This window comes from Lagopus muta, chromosome 3 (assembly GCF_023343835.1).
Source record: "Lagopus muta isolate bLagMut1 chromosome 3, bLagMut1 primary, whole genome shotgun sequence".
Lineage (NCBI taxonomy): Eukaryota > Metazoa > Chordata > Aves > Galliformes > Phasianidae > Lagopus > Lagopus muta.
In genome coordinates this window covers 11371456-11390242 of record NC_064435.1, presented here as the reverse complement: position 1 = coordinate 11390242, position 18787 = coordinate 11371456, and the positions used below count along the sequence as shown (strand labels likewise).

At 41.0% G+C, this 18787-nt stretch overlaps 1 protein-coding gene across 1 annotated transcript in view; it reads left to right on the top strand.

Moving 5' to 3' along the window:
- NSMCE2 (NSE2 (MMS21) homolog, SMC5-SMC6 complex SUMO ligase) overlaps window positions 1–18787 on the top strand; it is a 129062-nt gene that overhangs the window by 42764 nt on the left and 67511 nt on the right. The window contains exon 4 of the mRNA XM_048940278.1: window positions 17772–17925. Within this exon, the coding sequence (XP_048796235.1) occupies window positions 17772–17925 (154 nt within the window). The remainder of the gene's footprint in view (window positions 1–17771; window positions 17926–18787) is intronic.

Below are 18787 nucleotides of genomic sequence, written 5' to 3'. Positions count from 1 at the left end.
AAGTTCAGGTTGGATGTTAAGAAAAGTTTCTTCTCTGAAAGAGTGGTCACACGCTGGAACAGGCTGCCCAGGGAGGTCGTTGAGTCACCGTTCCTGAAAGTATTCATGAAACATTTAGATGTTGTACTGAGGAACAGGGTTTAGTGGGGAATATTGGTAGTAGATGGGTGGTTGGGCTGGATGATTTTAGAGGTTTTTTCCAACCTTGGTGATTCTGTGATTCTATTCTTTGATTCTGCAGTAAAGTGTTTTGCTAGGTACTGTCTGCCAGTTAGATGTCAAACTAAGATTTACCGTAGGTGTTACCCTCTCAACAGAGCAATCCCACTGATTTTCAATCTACTGACTAGACCATTTGATTATATTCACCACTTTCCCTATGTCTGCCTAGCAGGTCATTTCATCACGTAGAGCAATCAGGTTGATCAAGCACTATCTACCAATTGTAAGTCCATCTTGATTAATGCTGACTGACTTTTTGTTCTCTGCATGTTTGGAAGTGCATTCCAAAAGGATGTGGTACATAATCATTTCAGGGACTGAGGTGAGGCTAATCAACTTATAGTTGCCCCAGTCCTTTCTCATGCCTTTTTTAAAGGCAGAGATAGCACTTGCTTTTCTCCTGTTGTCATAGAATCGTAGAATCACAAGGTTGGAAAGGACCCACAAGATCATCTAGTCTAACCATCCTCCCTTACCATTGCTACCACAAGCACTAAACCATGTCTTGTAGCTCCTCATCCAGACTCCTCTTGAACACTGCCAGCGATGGCTACTCCACCACCTCCCTGAGCAGCCATTCCAGTGCTTGACCACGCTCTGAGAAAAAAAGTTTTTCCTTATGTCATGGACCTGTCCTGATAGTTATGTTTTTTGTAGGTAACTGACAAGGCATCTTGGAGTCACATCAGCCAGTTCTCCCACAGTATTCTAGAGAAGGTGGCAACCCATGGCTTGGACAGCTACACTCTTTGCTGGGTGAAGAGCTGGCTGGAGGGCTGGGCCCAGAAAGTGGTGGTAAATGGAGTTAAATCCAGCTGTCGACTGAGCACAAGTGGTGTTCGCCAGGGGTTGGTACTGGGGTCTGACTTGTTTACTGTCTTTAATGGTAACTTGGATGAGGGGATTGAGTGCACCCTCAGTAAGTTTGCACATGTCACCAAACTGTGTTGATCTGTGTGAGGGTAGGATGGCCCTACAGAGGGACCTGGACCAGCTGGATCACTGGGCTGAGGCCAGTGGAATGAAGTTCAACAAGACAAAGTGCCTGGTCCTGCACTTTGGCCACAACAACCCCAGGCAACACTACAGGCTTTGGTCAGATTGGCTTGAAGTTTGTGTGGAGAAATGGACCTGGAGATGTTCATCAGCTGTTGGCTAAATATGGGCCAGCAGTGTGCCCAGGTGGCCAAGAAGGCCAATGACATCCTGGCTCGTATCAGAAAGTGCTGTCAGCAGGAGTAGGGAGGTGATTATTCCTCCGTATTCAGCACTGGTGAGGCCATGCTTCGAGTACTGACAGCAAAGCTGTTGAGGGGCCTTACTGCTGTCTGCAACTCCCTGAAAGGAGGTTGTGGTGAGGTAGATGTTGGCTTCTTCTCTTGCAATAGGACTAGCAGGAATGGCCTCAAGTTGCACCAGGGGACATTCAGGTGAGATGTTAGGAAAAATTTCTTTTCTGAAAATGTGATTAGGCACTTGAATGGACTTTCTAGGGAGATGGTTGAGTCATCACCCCTGGAGGTGTTCACAAATTGTTTAGAAGTTGTGCTAAGGAACATAGGTGATAGGTGAATGGTTGGACTTAGATGTTCTTGGAAGTTTTTTCCAACTTCGGTTATTCTAAGATTCTTTTGTCACTTTCTGATGATTCTTGTCTAGCAGTACGGATTTGAATACATTTAGTGTTCTTCTTCAACTCATTCCTAACTTTTCTTCCATAGACTGCTCCTTCCCAACCAGTCCTGGTAGAACTGGAAATCTAGGAGGAATCATTGCCTCTGACGATTTAGGCAAAAATATGATGAGTACTTCAGCCTTTTCCAACACAGCGATCACTAGTCTGTGTACCTCATTCTTTAATTTCCCCACATTTCTTCTGATCTTACAGGATTTCTTCTTGCTGCCATCACTCGTTTTAACTGTAAAAAATACTTTAGGGTTTCCCAGTTTTGTCTTCAAGCATCAAAGCACTGCTTTTGTATTTCCTTTTGTTGCCTGTTCTTTTGCATTTCAGTTCATTAAGGAGCTCCTTGCCTGTGAGCCTTCTCATAGAAGAAGACATTCACTAGAAATGCCTAGTCTTCTTTTACAACAGGATGATTTATTCCTGGTTTGTCAGTAAGTTTTCTGTTAGAATTCAGCACCTACTGTTGGCATCTTTTGTGTCAGTTTCCCAGGAGTTTCAGCTAAACGATTCCTAACAGTTGGTAGGTTCAGTTGCTTGAAGTCCTGAATCCTACACCTTCTGCTTGCTTTCTCAGTCTTTTTCTGGATCCTCAGTGCAATCAGTGTGTGGTCACTGCTCCCAAGCTAATATTGGTGGCCGCATTTGCCACTTGTTCTTCCCTGTTTATGCTTACTGGTTGAGTATTGACCTTGTTTGGTCTCTTTAGCATCTGTATTGAAAAGTTATCATCAGTGCAGTCTGGAAACATTCTGGAATGCTGGCACAATGCCATGGTGCTCACATGGTTGAAATCTCCAAGGAGTACCAACTCCAATAAGTGGGTTATTTTAGATTATCCATTTCTTCCCATTGTTCATGCGGTCTGTAAAAGGTCCACAATGCCATGTGACCAGTACTGCTCTTGCCTTTGCTTTTGATGGTAAGATTCCTGGTGGATCTGTTTTACACTGGAACTCCACGTGGACAGTGAGATACTCTGTAAGAAAGTGCAGCTGCCCTTCTCACAACTTGTTCTTGACCAGTCTTTATGACACTTTTCCAGTCATGCATGGTTTCCCATTTCATCTTTGTGATCCTGATCACAATCGCAACTCTGACTCTGCACGGACTTCCAGTTCTTCTTGTTCATTGCCCAAGCTTGATGCATTAGTTTCCAAACCTTGCCCAAGCTCTTTGCATTTGTATTCAGATTCTGGAGGTAAGGCTCTGCAAGCCCTCCCTTCCGAGTAGGAATGTGTAATTTTCCCTTCTAGGCTTTTCTCACACATTCTTTCTGCTCCATATGCACTGTCTCCTTACCTCTGGGCATAAGTACCCATCCCTCAGCGAATTTAATTTAAAGCCATCCCCACTACGTGAGCAGATTTCTTCACAGAAGTTTTTTTGTCAGGTGGCTTCCCAATCTTCATAGCCGTCCTTCAAGGCATCAGTCTCCTGGCTACATCTGCTAGCCAAACTTCTCCCTTGACTAGAAGAGTTGAAGAAAGCAGGACTGGGATTTCCGCCATCCCATGTTTGCTCAGATCTCTGTGCTTCATTTGAGCTGCTTGGGATTTCCCTTGGCTGTGTTCTGTTCTACAAGGATTAGCAGCAAGTGGCAAAATCTGGGAGACTGGATAAATGATGACAGTCTCTGCACTGTTGGTGACCTTGGCTCTGGATGAGGAGCACACCTGCCTGGATAGCAGGGCTGAATTCATCTGTCTCATGTGGGGGATAATCAACAGTCACTAACACAGCTGCATTTCAGTGCTCAGAATAATCCAAAGACTTGAGATACGCACTCAGTATTTGCTCCCAAAACACCCACTGCTTTTCCAAACTGTGAGGCGCAGCTGGAGAAGGAAACAGCTTTATTCCTGTTATCCGAAGTCACTGGCATCCAGCTTCTACACTCTGCTTGTTCCTGTTCTCTTCCTTCAGTCATACTTTCCTTCTTATCCTACTGGCCTCAACCTGGTGCCTTGGAGAAACTTCTTCAAATCCGTTGCTCTCCCTCGCGTCAGCCCTGATGTGGCAGTGGTATCTCTGTGATTTCTTATTCTCCCCGCAGTCTGTCTGCCAAGTTTACTGCTTTGCTTCTGTATTCACGTCCGGATGGCAGGCTCCTTGCTGCTGGGGCTCCCCTGGTGGGCAGGAAACTGATGCAGGAGAGCTTTGCCCCTCCTGAGACTGTCACCTGGCAGCAAGCTGCTCGCACTGCCAGTTAGTTCTTTTGTTCCTGCTGTGCAGGGCCTTGTGATTGCTGGTACTGTCATGCATTGCTGCTTATTGCACTGCTGTTCAAAGCCAGAGCTGGGATCGAGTTAATTCTGCTGCTTTACGAATGGAATTAGCAGTTCTAGTTTAGGGGCAGACAAATTATTTATGATTGTTGATTTATGTAGGATTTATTTTCTGTGCTTTCCACAACAACCATGCAGTAAAGTAAATCTATGTTATTTTTCTTCTGTGAAGTATTTTTAGTAAATCCTTGGTGCCTGTTTTATTGAATGACTAATGAGTTTTGGTACATCTGTATTACATCTATACTGAGTCATTTTGTTTTGTAATGGTGCATTTAAATGTTAAAATCTCTTCAGAAATTAGGGATTGTAAAAGACTTTAACCTTTTGTTCTGAGGATTGGTTTGTGCTGGCATGATGTCACCACTAGCCTCTGCTATGGCAAAGAGCTCCTGTAAGCTGAAGGCTCTGGGAGTGGTGTATCACAAAAACATTTCTGTAAGCCATAAATGAACCAGTATGTTTTTACACAGCCAAAATTTTGTTTTCTTGAATCAGATCTTCCCCTCTTGCTGTGTGATGTTGTCACATGTAACATTTCACAATTCTCTGTTGGACTCTTAGTTTTCCTAGGCCACTACTCACCCAACACTTCTAAAATTTTTCCTTCTCTCCTCTCAGGCTGCCATTAATTCACATTTTGAAACTGGAATTTTGTTCATGGGGAAGGTTTTACCAACATCGTAAGCAGAATAGTTACATCAGTGTTCCCTGCTTTCTTGCTGTGAGTTGAGTGTTATGTTTTTTTCTGTTTTTGTTTGTTTGTTTTCTGTGTTTTATTTTGTTGAACTCTCATATAGGACATGTAACCCAGAGTAACAACGAAAAAAAAAAGATTTGTGCTGGATAACTGCTTGCATTTATTGCATATGTCGCTCAGTTGAACAGCCTTCCTTGAATTCCTTTGTCATGTGCACTTCTTGAAATATTTCTTCCCTAGTCAGCAGTCTTTCTTATATCAGCTCTTTATGCCCTTTCAGTCCTTGAACAAACACCTGTTACGCCAGGCTGGCATTATTTTGAAATACCTTACAAGCTTTCACTTGTGTTTGGTTATCCTGGATTTGTAATCTGTGCTTTTCCTGATGTGTGGTTTATATTGCATTGTTGCTTGTCTGCCAGGTCCGTCATTTACTTTGTGAGCACTTTAGAGCAGAGATCTGTTCATCACATCAGCTCTGTCTGAAGCCCATACTGTATTTTTAGAATCCAAAGAGTGATTATCAATCATTGTGAAAGACCAAGGCTCCTTTATTCTGCTATCTATGAATACTGTTGGAGGCTTCTCATTGCCTTCTCCAAGCAAGAAATCAACACCTACAGGAAGAGTTGGTTTTGTACTTGCAAAAATGGGTTACATTATGATAAAATATTTGCAGTAGCATCCATCTGTCCCCCAACAACAACCAAACAAAAACTGCCTAGCTTTTGCCATTGAACAAGTGAGCTGGTACTGTGTGTTAGAAGAATTGGAGGTCTGTGCTGTAGGAACTCTGAAATGAATGTGATTGTGTTCTGTGAATCCTTGTATGGGAAATATTGAGAATAGGGTTTTCAGAAGTGCTTATGTGATTTAAGAATCTTTAAGAGGCAAAATGAGAGAGTGATTCTCCAGCTGAATAGTTAGGCAATAACCTGGGATGTGGGAGAGTCAGGTTCAAGTACTTGCTCCAATTACCTTTTAATTAGTTATACAAAGTGGAACGACTTCAAACAGGAGAGACCGAGATGTCTTACCCCTGAATACCTAATAGCCTATGGGCTGGGACAACTCACATGGGATGAGCAAAGATTTGAAAACGGGTCACTTACCTTACTGATGACTGTTTTAACCACTTAGATATTAAATCTGATAGCATGTGGGTCTTTCTCATCGTTGTTTGTGAGGAAGGATTTGGCTGGCTTAGGCATCTGACTCAAGGAGAGGGTTTGCGGTGGAGGCACCCATCCCCATTAAAGGAACAGGACTCCCTGTCCTACTGAGTTGCTCAGACATCTTTTTGCTTAGACAGATGACTTTTTCAATTGCTGCTTTTTCACACTTACTTTTCTTCATCTATTTTATAAAAAGTCCGAGTGTTCAATTTAGGGAGGGGATTCCATTAGATATCATTTTGTCTGAAGTTTAAGTGTGGCAAATTCACATTTCTGCTACAACGTAGTCTTTTTGTGAATCTAATGATTTGCCATAAAGTAGGAGTTTATTATGATGCTGACAGACCAAACAGAAGGGCAAAGAAGGCTTTTAACAGAACTGATATATTAGACATAAAGGCTTTACACATTGTTAAAAATCTATTTACAGCTAAAGGAGGAAACCATGCTAATGTACTAATTACATCATCTTGAAAGACTTATAATTATCTCTGCAGGATTTCATGAGTCTGCATCCATTTGATTTGTCCTAATTCAGAGTCTTGTCGTCCCCATCTGCAATCTCATACCCAGATTGAGCATGGAAATCTACACAAGCGTTCCTAATATGCAAATAGAGATCTGCAGTTCCACTTCAAAGCAGTAGCTTCTGAAGTGGGATTTTTAATTATTCCATTCTGAGTTAGTGACTGCAGAAGACTTTTTTTTTTCTTCTGCTGGTGAGTTGAGTATTCTTCTCAGTTTTGTTACGTTTGTTATGTCTCAGTAGATGTCTCATTCTCTCTTCCATGTGAACAATGAAATGACTGACCAGCTAATGATCTATCTGTTTACTGATTGTAATCCATAACTTCCTCAGGGAGTTGTATGTCCTGTTGTTGGGCTCTTTTGCAAATAGTATCTTACATAACATTCCTCATTCCTCATCACTGGAGTCTGTCAAGATCTTAAAAACAATGGTAGGTATCAGCTGCCCTTTATTTCGTAGAGATGGTGTCTGCTGTCAAAACTAAGATTCCTTGGACAAGACAATATACTGGAAAGGTTAGTGGAGATGAGAAACTCATGAAGAAGGAGGTAGTATTATCATAAGACTGTTTATTGCATGGCAGAAGGCAGAAACAAAGAGGCACAATCATGATGCAAATTGATAAGAGTAAATGTCAAGTTACTCTGTCCAAAATTGCAAGTGGTTGGCTGAGTTGTGGATGAAATCTGATTTATTGTGAATAATTATTTTTAAGTTGAATTCTAAGTGTTTTCAAGCCCCCATTGAAAAGTGAGATGCAATTATGTAAGGTTAGTTCTTTAAGATAAGTCATACTGTTTCATTTTCTATGTGTAGTGATACGACTTGAGATGATGGTGCTGGAACAGGCTGCCCAGAGAGGCTGCGGATGCCCCGTCCCTGGAGGTGTTCAAGGCCAGGTTGGATGGGGCCCTGGGCAGCCTGGTCTAGTATTAAATGGGGAGGTTGGTGGCCCTGCATGTGGCAGAGGGGTTGGAGCTTCATGATCCTTGAGGTCCCTTCCAACCCTGGCCATTCTGTGATTCTGTGATTCTGTGACTTCCACTGGTGGAAGTGTGCAGCAGTAGCACTCCCAAGACAAAACACTCTCAGATAACTGCGCACTTGGAGGCTGCACTTGGAGAGCACATAATGTGATACGTTCCAGGTTCAGCATAAACTATTGGTGACACAGGTGAGCCCTGCATGGCAGAAGGCACAAACTCACTCCCTCTGCTTCCCAGCTGCTTTGCCAGTGACTCAGAAATTTGGTGAGAATCTAATGTAGAAAGGAAGGATGGAGGCATCCCGTAATTAGTGATAAGAGAGGAATCAGTTTAGTGTGTGATATACAGTGAATGAATATGAGAAACAAAGGAAAAGTGAGTTTGATAGATATAAATGGGAAAGTGCAATACTGATAAATTGTGGTGAGTAGTGATGAGATCTTCAAAAGGCATGGTAAAAAAAAAAAAAAGGAAAAGTGTTGTAATAAGGCAAGAAGGATGAGTTCAAAACCCAGTATTATGTACAAGAGTTTGGACTGTAAATTCGAGGAAGAATTTGGAATGACAGGAAAGGCGTGATCAGGAGAGGTCTTTGGCCTCTGGGGAGACAAATTTGATAGCATTGCAGAAGCTGTGAAAGATTAAAAAACACATCTATTGAGTTTGAAGATAACAGAAAGGAAATTTGTGAATTTGTAAAAACTCTTCTGTGCTCTGTTCTATGCTCAGCTATCAGATTGCATCTCCTATCCATCTTACACTTAGGTATTGCTGTCAGTAGTATTTATTTAATTAGAACTTATTACTGTATTCGCAAAATTTGAAGTTCCCTTTACTGCAGAGAGTAGTAAGGTATTTCAGCAAGCTGGTGTTGAGCTAAGATAAGGAACCCCATGTAATAATTTGTAATAAAATAGCTGTTCAGGTTTCATAACGCTTCTCTGTGGAGATAATCACAACTATGCTGGACGCCTTCCTTGGTGACCTATTGTAGGGAACCTGCTTTAGCAGGGGGGGTTGGACTCAATGATCTCTCAAGGTCCCTTCCAACCCCTACCATTCTGTGATTCTGTGATCTGTAAGCAGAGAGAAGTAGAAGAATTGCAGTTAAAAACATTATTATCTGTCTGAAGATATATGGCCTTCAGGAAGCCTGTAAGAACTGGGGAGACCTGTATAGTGAAGAGTATCTTAGCATTCCAGAGTGTCCTGTGCAACCTGTCACTCCTGTGTGTACTAGGAAAGCCCATGGTGTTTGCTAAGACAAGGAAAGAGAAGCAAGCTGTCAGCTGGAACTGGTAAATCAAGAAGGATAATAATGGAAATAAGACCTGGGATTTAGTGGCTAATTACTGTACGGAGGGCTGTCCCAATAGGAAACCAGATAGGAAAACATTATTAATGATTGAAGAATGTGATATGTGGAAAGGCTCAAGGGAGAGATTCATCTCTAAGGCATTCACAATAAAAGGCAAATAAAGGCAATTTGGCTCGAGGGCACAAACTAGGACTGTCATGTAAGCGAGGTACACCCACTTTTGCACCCATTGCAGGTACAGGGTAGGTGCTGTCTGCTCATAAGTAAATCTAGGTACAGACTCTAGTTCACACTCAGCGATCTTTTTCTTTCTGGTTAGTGTGGCTCTGCACCATTGCTGAAATCAGTGTTAAAGGTAGAGCTGGCTCTGTTGGACTTACTGCCAATCTTGATCCTGATATTTATATGGATATATTAATTCAGTGAGTCTGGGCTGTAAGTGTCAAACAGGATATATGTTTTTCAACTTACGTGAATTCAAGTAAAGCATGAGTCTGTACTTAGAAATCTTGCTGCTGGTTCCCACAGGTTTAAAGGTTATGTTCAGTCTTAATGAAAAATGACAGCAAGACTAACGTTGCTGTTTTGTCGAGCGTGAAGAAGAAATGCCGTCAGTGCAAAACTTCTGAGGGACAAGAATTTAATCCTTGGAACAAAAAAGATTCAAAAGGAATAAAAACAACTGAAAAAATTCAGCTTGACTTTCACTGAAGGCATACTTGGGGAATGTGGGAAACACCTCTAGAAAATCAACTGATTTTAATAAACATAGTGTATGCAGTTCTCCAAAGGATAAGTCACACTTTGTATTTAATCAAGGATCAGCTTCACAGGTGATATAAATCAACAGGATTTTGTAGGAGCTGATGAAGATAACACTGAATTGTGCTTGTTTTAGGATTTAGTCCTTTTCACACTATGGAAAACATGGATTTTAATGATCTCAACCAGGCAGCACCATGCAAGAGTAAACAAGTTGTTAATCTGAAATCACCTTAGGGCCTTTTTCTTCTCCCACTGAAATCAATGTCTAAATTCTCATCAGTTTGAGTAGGACATTAAACGCACACACACAAAAAAAGGTAATATCCATGTTAATGTATTTTCTAAATATATGAATTAATCAGCAACTTGGTAAACTGGTTCAACAGCCCAATGCACTTGCTGAATCAACCTTGCTAAGAGAGATGCACCATCTGCCTCACAGTCTCTACCATGCTGCTGGAAAGGCAGCATTTTTATAAATATAGTTATTTTTGTTATTAAAGGCCCTAATCTTTGCTCAGGCAAAGTTGCTTAGAACAAGATGTTTTGTATCTCTATTACACCTTGCATGTAAACTCTTTTTGTGGCAGAGCATTAGGTAGGGAGGAAGTCAGTACAATTATGCTAGTGTTCAACTGTCTTAAGCCGTAATTCTTAGATGTGTTCATAAATATTTCCTAAATACTCCGGAATATTTTGTGTATTTATACATCACGTATTGAAAAAGCAGAGAGAAACAAGGTGAAGAGAGAATTCTATTTTTCGTGATAAATATCTACTAACTTTCTTCACTTTAGTATCTTGGGAAAATCTCATTTGTAGCACAATTATTGCTGTCTTTACAAGCCGGTTTTACAGTATTGGTAACAAATGGTTCCAGTACTGGTATTTAAATGCAATCCCCTTTCCTTGCTTCCTTTTACCCCTTTGTACTTTGCAAAGCAAGACACTAGGGGTCTTGGAGAGAAACGGAAAGATGTTCAGAGTCCTGTCTCTGCCATAGTAAGTAACAGGGTAATTTTGTACCTTTATCGGGTGCTCACTTTAATTCCATTCTGTATATTCAGTTCCTTTCCAAACAGGAGAAAGAAAGCAAACAGAGTGGGCCGAAGGCCATTTCTAGGCTTACCAAAATGGCTCCCACATGTGATGACTTCTGAGGAGTTAGGGTGCGATATACCCCTGTATGCACAGCATAAGCCTACAGAATTTGTGCTTGCTTTCCTTATAAAGGTTAAACATCTCCAGCTGTGTTTGTAGTAGGGAAAAGGAACTGTGTTGAGAATGTACCTTAGCTGCAGCCACCGTATTGGCATGCTGCTTTTGAACCCTGGCAACTCTACTTCCCCTTTAGACTGTTATTTTGGCAGTTTGGGGCTATTTGAAACGTGCTGACAGCCATTTTCTGTTGTGCTGGCCCTGTTTAATAGGCACTATGTGTCATAAGTATGGGTCAACCCTCATAAATATGCCTCTCTTGGCATTTCACAACTGTCTGCGAAGGTGTTGCTCAACCAGAGTCCCGGCCCTGCAGCCATGGTGTGCAGAGGTGTTGAATCTCCTGGATCAGATGTGGGCCCTGAGGCGATCCTGACTGCAGCAGCCGTGTTCAAACAAGTGCTGATCCTGCTGCTGAATGATGATGTCCTTTTTGACTGCCTTTGCAGATGTTTCCAAGAGCTGCGTTTTATTTGTGCATCAACAAATGATCTGATGTTTGCTAAGGATTTGAATCCAGCCATTGAAGAATAATAAATGACTGTTTAGGTTAAGCTGAAATTTTGCAGCCTGATTCAGTTACAGTGGTGACTCACTTCGAGTTGGTTCTCACATGATTCACAAAGAGTAGGGGTGACTCAACCCACAAATTTACTTAGCTCCCATGTTATTTTCCCTCTCAGTGAAAAAAAATTGGTTGTAATAAATAATCACAGCAAACTTTGACTTGCCCCGAGGTAAAATAAGTGTGTGTGTTGAAAGCCTGCATATTTGTAATAAGAAATTATTTACTGAGGTAGGGATGAAATAATAGGACACACGGATCGTTAAACAAGAAATGTACAGTGCGTTTTTGTTTGATTCTCTTGCATAGCAGGTCTAAGTAAAGGAAGAATGGTTATTCTTATCTAAAGACAGTGTCCACCAAGGATTTTCTGTCCATGTCCGTACTTACATAGCCAACGAATTCTTGGCATTAGTTCTCTGAAGTAAATAATGTATGTCTGAATCCAGACATTTTTGAAGCTATACCAATTCAGAAAGTGCGAGTTACCCAAGCTATCCAAACTGGATCTTAGAAAGGTTTCATTGGCTGGTCGCACAAAGTCCTGAACTACCTGACGTCACCTGTATGAAAAATGCTGATGGTGTTCCAGTACAATATCAAATCTGCAGAGGTAAGACATTCTCTCCCAGCAGAAGCAATGAGACACTTGTTTTTTATTCAGAAGTCACAACTGCTATCAGTGTTCCATAAGCACATGCACAAACACATGGATGAAGTGTAAATGCAGTCTGAAGTACTATGAGTTTTGGGTTTAGAGTTAGTTGGAGGCTGTCAGCCTACACTTTTTTGGGTTGTCTCAAGAGGATATAAGCATCTAGGTAACCTCAGAGCTCTTAGCACTGTGTGAGTAATCACCCTCCCTTTCATAAGTGAAACAACAAAGAATCTGGAAAATGAAGAAATTCTGCCATGTCAGCTGACTTGATCATTAAAAAGGTCATTGGCAAACAGGATTGTTTCTTAGCCTCAGAAATACCTAGTGCCAATAATATCCGTAAATTAAACTTTAAAAGTCCATAGCTTAACGGGATTAAATTACAGGGAACAACTAATATGTGGCTTGAATGATTAAGGAGAAAAATTGGAATTCTTTGAAAAGATAGCATCACTGTACAGGAAATGCCACCGTGGTTTAGGCGTGGCAAGAAATTTCAATGAAATGGCAAATTCCTCAGTACTAAGGGACCTAAAAATGACCCTGAGAAAGAGTACATAAGAGCAGCGATGAGATATAAGACATGCAGCTAAAGAACTTAGAGAGAAGGGTTCAAGAGAGACGAAAATGCTAGGGAATAACCATGGAGCATCACATGCTGAGACACTGTAGTGCAAATCCAGTGGGGCATTTTTGTGGCACACAGAATGCTACCCTTTTGTCACAAAGTTTGCCAAGCAGCCACAAGCTGTTGTAACGTTATTTATATGCGTATATTATTTCGAACTTTCCCTCAATTAAAAGGGAAAGTAGAAGGATGGCTTTGTGCTCAAAGTAGAGAGCTGGGAATTATTCATTCTTAGTTCTGCCACAGTCTCCTTGTGCATCCTTAGGCCAAGCTATTCATCTCTTTGTGCCACAGTCTTACTATTTGTAAAATACAATTGATAGTATGTATGTCACAATGGATGTTTGAGGCTAAATTCTTTAATAGTTGCAAAATGCTTTGAGATCTAACACTGGGAAGAACAAATTACTTAACACTGTAATGCTGCATGCATGCAGTTATGCTAATTAGTGCCTTTTTAGGCACCGATCCCTTATTGTTTGTAGATTAATGCTGAAAACTGGTCCAGTTTTAGTCAGTGGTATGTTTGACATTTAAGTTCTTTACTATGAGAGTGGTGAGGTGCTGGAACAGGCTGCCCAGAGAGGCTGTGGATGCCCCGTCCCTGGAGGTGTTCAAGGCCAGGTTGGATGGGGCCCTGGGCAGCCTGGTCTAGTATTAAATGGGGAGGTTGGTGGCCCTGCATGTGGCAGGGGGGTTGGAGATTTATGATCCTTGAGGTCCCTTCCAACCCTGGCCATTCTGTGATTCTGTGGCCTAACTGGCTCTGGGACTGATCTCGAACAGAAGAATTCCTTTCCTTTTTGACAATGCTAATTGATGAAATAAAAATTCTCCAGACTGGCTCTTAGAATACCTGGAGTTTACAAATTTCTTAGGCTTGTGCAAGCCTAAGATTGTGCAAGATTGGCTAATGGATTTTTGGAGGCAGTCTAACTGTTTATGTATTTAACACACACGTTGTGCCAGTGAAAGAATCTACAAAAACAAGGCTCATTCCTGTGGATGTATGTTGACAGAAGTCAGAGAGCTGCTGTGGGCTGGCTCATTTCATAAGCATTGCCCGTTAAAACACAATAAGCTATTTCCATGAGCAAATGTTTCTTTTGATAAGTAAATCATGGCTGTGTTTCCTTGAACAGTGTATTTTTGGGGCTGTATTTCTCAATATGTTTTCCTGTCTGAAATGCTGTTAGATCATGTATGGTGTACCATTAATGTTCTTATATAACATGTCTGTTCTTCTTATTGCTGAGCTTCCATGTAAGTACTCATGTGGTTCATTGCTGCTTTGGGACTGTCATAGCAGATCCTTCTGCTTTTTCTTTTGCTGTAAACAAGCTGTTGTGACTGATACTTCTTTTCACCATATGTCCTTAACACTCCCAGTTCATAGTTATATGTCATTTCCAGGATGCTTTATAGGGTGTGTATGCCTCCACCCCATTTCAAAATCAATGTAACTCTCAATGGATTGACTAATGACTGCAAGGTGTTGCTTAGCATGCTGGTTTTGGCTGACAGTGCTGCTAAATGAACAGCCGTTTGCTTAACATGTCTTTTCATGGTTCCCATGTGAAGTAATTTTTACTGACAAATTGAACATACTGATGGCTTCAGGTTTGCTAGTGAGCATCTCTCTGATAGGCTCCTGAAATAAAAAAAATATGACCCCAGCTTGTTACCTTGAGTACTGACAGTTCTGTTCCTTCCCTTTGCCATATCCTGTGTTTATATTGGCCTCCTTCATTTTGTTTTGCTGATCTCATCACTACCTCTGTCATGAATCTGTACATTAGGCAGTGGGTGGTGAGAACTAAAGAAAACTGGAATGTACCTGTAAGTGTGGTGTGCTGATGCAGTGTAAGATGTTGCAATTCTGCCCCACTCTGAGGAGCTAGGTTTGATGTCATGTTTTTTTTTCCTTTTGTTGTCATGTGTTGTTGCATGAGACTGTTCTTAAACCTATTCATGGAGTAGGACATGCGGCACCAAAGAGAAATTGCTCATGCACAGCAAACATATTTACTTGTTATTACAGTGGGTGGACATGCTTTATTATTCACCTACGACATGCAGACCTTCCAGAAGGTCTACCTGGCATTTCAGTAATAGCATGTGACAATGCAGTATTGAGTGCGGTCAGGGATGGTGTCCCTGTTAATCATGTTAATGAAAGCAATCATCTGGAGGTGAACAGAAACTGAATTCAATCTTGTAAACACATGAAATAAGTTAAACTATAGGAAGGAGTGTTCTTCAACCATCTCTCTCATCTGACTACAGATTTCTACATTACATGGTTGTCTGAGCCTGTGTCATGTATGCTGCATTGCTGGACTGTCTTTACTGCTTCACATACTGCTGATGGGAAAATAACTGGTATGAATGGCAGTTTTTCCTTGGCAACTGAGGATCTGTTCATGTTGCTTTTAAGAACATGACATGCATTTACCTTGTAGGATCTGTGTGACTCTAATTTGCAGGCAGTGGGTCCCTTGAGGTTAGTGTAGATGCCTGCACGAACCTTTTTTTAGTCCCACAGTGGCAGGGCCAAAGTTTCTTTGCATACATACAGTGCGGCTTCTCAAACATCTGTCCTTTTTGCTAACATAATGGTGTAAGTTACGGTTCCTGCTTCCTGTTCTGCTCATATGTGTTGAGTCCTTTAATTCTGGAAATTGGACTCAAGGGTATTACTGGAGACACTGCTTGATGAGCTTCTATACTGAAATCTTTCACGAGTCAAGAACTAGATAAAAAGAGCCTGATCTAACTGTCTTGATGTGAAAAGTTAATCCCTATGGAGAAGAATAGTTAATTGACATTGTGACAAATAGACATCTGTAATGAACATCTAGATTGTTTCTTTTTTTCTTTGTGTGAGTATTGGCAACTTGGAAACTTGTTTTTTTTTCAGTATACACAACTGGATCTTGTACATGTTATCTGGTCATAGTGCTCTCATTCTTGATGAGAGTAGTGACTGGGTATTATTTGTTCAGATATGGTGGTAGGGAGAGAACATCTGTACCAACAGCCTGAAGGAGCTGTGGCAGGAAGGAGTGTGTCTGCACTGTGTGCTGTCCAAATCAAATCATTATTTTATCATGTGTTGGATTTAAAATGTATTTTGATGTAGTAAATGCTTTCTGTGTTTGAATACAGCTGACAGCCAAGTTTCTTCTGCAGCTGAGTGCAGAACAATGTTAGTTTTGATTACGGTGGGTTCTCTTTTGCAGCAGTGCTGAGACAGACAAATCATTTGAGTGCATATGATTGCCCCATTGCCCGAGGCATAGGTTGGCTTTTTTTCTTTGCTGTCTTTGCCAAGTGTCAGAGGATGAGGCTGCATGGTTTTATGCAGCGGTCTGAGCACCTGTGATGCTGCTGCTGGTCTTTCTTAGTGCTTATTGTACAGTGTCTGTCCCATTTGCAGCTGGGTGTTGTGGTTGGTGATCTTTTGTCTCCGAGCACCTTTGAAAACTGCAAACTGTCACCTGGCTGTTTGTGTATTTTTCTTATTCTTATTCTTGCCAGAACTTGCACCTACCTGATATAAATGCGTCAAACTATCTTTGCTCTTGAAAGAATATTAATAGTTTGTGGAACTCCTATTATAAAATGTATCCCATAGGGTTCCCTGCCTCTCTGTGAATGGTGGAACACATAATCAACTTAATTAAAGGCTCCTCAGTGGGCTCTATGCTGTCTGTCTGGTGAGGGGCAGGATTTAAGGTGCGCAGCTGGAGAAGAGCATAGATGGTATTGCCTCTGTTTCAGATGGATGTATTTTGCCCTATGCTTTGTATAGGCTGGAGTAGAAATAATCTTTGGTTCAGAAAATGTTTATGATTACAGATTTGATAGATGCTGCCTTCTTTCAGAGGCTGTACTTCTGCTGGCCGTCAGTGCATAACATTGTCCCCAGCCCACCACTATAATTCATATGAAGACCTAGCAAAGGTACAGTGCCCTCAAATGTAATGTTGGCTTGAGAAGCAGAAGGGAAAACTCGTACTGTTTTTTAAGGAATTCCCAGAATACTTTTACATTCTTAGAGTAGCTTTTCGTTGCCTCTGTCATGACTTCCATTGTTATTTGCAGTCAAATTTTTCATTTATTCCAGAGGCAATCACTGTAAGGAAGTGCTTTTAAAGTAGCGATCTTTTTGCCTAACTGTATGGCTTAATGCTTGTTCACATGGCACAAATAAATTGAGGTGGTTTCATTTTGTATTAGCTATCTGTACTGCATATTCTGCTGTTTTTACATCAGTCACCGTATAGGTTATAAGCCTCTGAAGAGTTGATTGAAAAAAATGATGAGAAGGGAATTAAAGCAAGCAAAACTAGAGAATGTCCTTGCTTGCTTGCTTGCTTGCTTGCTTCCTTCCTTCCTTCCTTCCACCCTTCCTTCCTTCCTGCATCCCTTCCTCCCTTCCTTCCTTCTTCTCTTCCTCCCTTCCTCCCTTCCTTCCTTCCTTCATCCCTTCCTCCCTTCCTCTCTCCCTCCCTTCCTCCCTTCCTCCCTTCCTTCCCTTCCTTCTTCTCTCCCTCCATCCCTCCTCCCTTCCTCTCTTCCTTCCTCTCTCTCTCTCTTTCCTTCTTTCCTTCCTTCTTCTTTCCTTCTTTCCTCCTTTCTTCCTTTCTTTTTAATTTCTATTTTTCAGCCATCTTTTTACCCTCTAGGACAGAGTTAGATTCTCTGTTACATTCACATGCAATGCTGTGCTGGTTGTTGTTGACCTTTGCCACCCCCAGAGGTAACTTTGACCACAGAGGTTCAACTGTCCTTATTGTTAAAGTAAGATACGCTCTGCATACAGCATCTGAGTTAAATGACACTGGAAGACAGTCTATACATTTCATAGTTAGTTTTTCTTGGATAAATAATTACCAGCAGTTCATGGTTTCATAGCAGAACCCTAACTGGCGTCAAAGGGAGATTATGCTCACGAATTTGTTGGCAAACATTTGTATATTGCCATGTGTGTCACAGCGAATAACAGCATTCTGTCTCTTGTTCCTTACAGATAAAACAAGACAAACCAGAAAAGATACCAGATCTGAAATCACTAGTAAAAGAAAAATTTACTGCATTGGAGAGCATGAACAGTGACTCGGATTTGGAAAAAAATGAAAAATATATGTATTTTAAGGATCAACTTAAAGACATGAAAAAACAATGTAAGTCTTATTTTTTTTAAAGATTATTGTTAAATGGTGACTTATGTACTAAATGTCTTAACGTATAGATCTGCCAGTTGTGGCTGAAGCTGAGGTGACTGTTCTGAATTGAAAACTTACTTAAACTGGTATCTGTGTAGCAGAAAGCTGATGTAGCTACCTAGGTAGTTTTAGTTAGAGTTGCAACTCCTGCCTTGCTTGGGTACAAGTACCATGGGAATCTCGTTTCACATCCCCTTTTGTAAGGTGGGCTTTTTCATCTGAAGACAGGGTTTTTTCTTTAATTGATGGGATCTTCTAAAAGGATTAGGTAAGCTGTTTTCTTTTGTCACTTAAACAAATTGCTCCTGTTTCACAACTCGGATGTGTTGCAACTCTAAGAAGACCTTTGCTTTAATCAGAAGAACTATATTGTTGGAAAATGCTTACTGTGTGTTTTCTCAGGTTTACAACTTCTATGCACGCACTGTGTAATACTGCAGTGTATTAAAATATGTTTTTCTTAATTTCCATAGCTTCATCAAGTGTAAAAATTCTAAGTTATTTGTGCTTGAGTTACAGGAAGTGTTGGAGGCTTAACAGCTCTAGTATTTATGCAATACAACCAAGTAGTATACTTTTATTGCCCTGCACAAATAGCAGCTATTAAAAAATCACTCAGATTACAGTTACTGGGAAAGTTCACGAGCTCTAACACTACTTGTGCTGTTCTTCACCAATCGTGGTTATGTTTTGAAATCATATTATTCTGCTTACTGTCCCTTGACCCCTGTACCTATTCCCTCCCACACCACATTTTGATTTCAACATAAACTGGTATCTCAGGAACTTCAGGAGCCATAGATTAATGATTTATAGCATT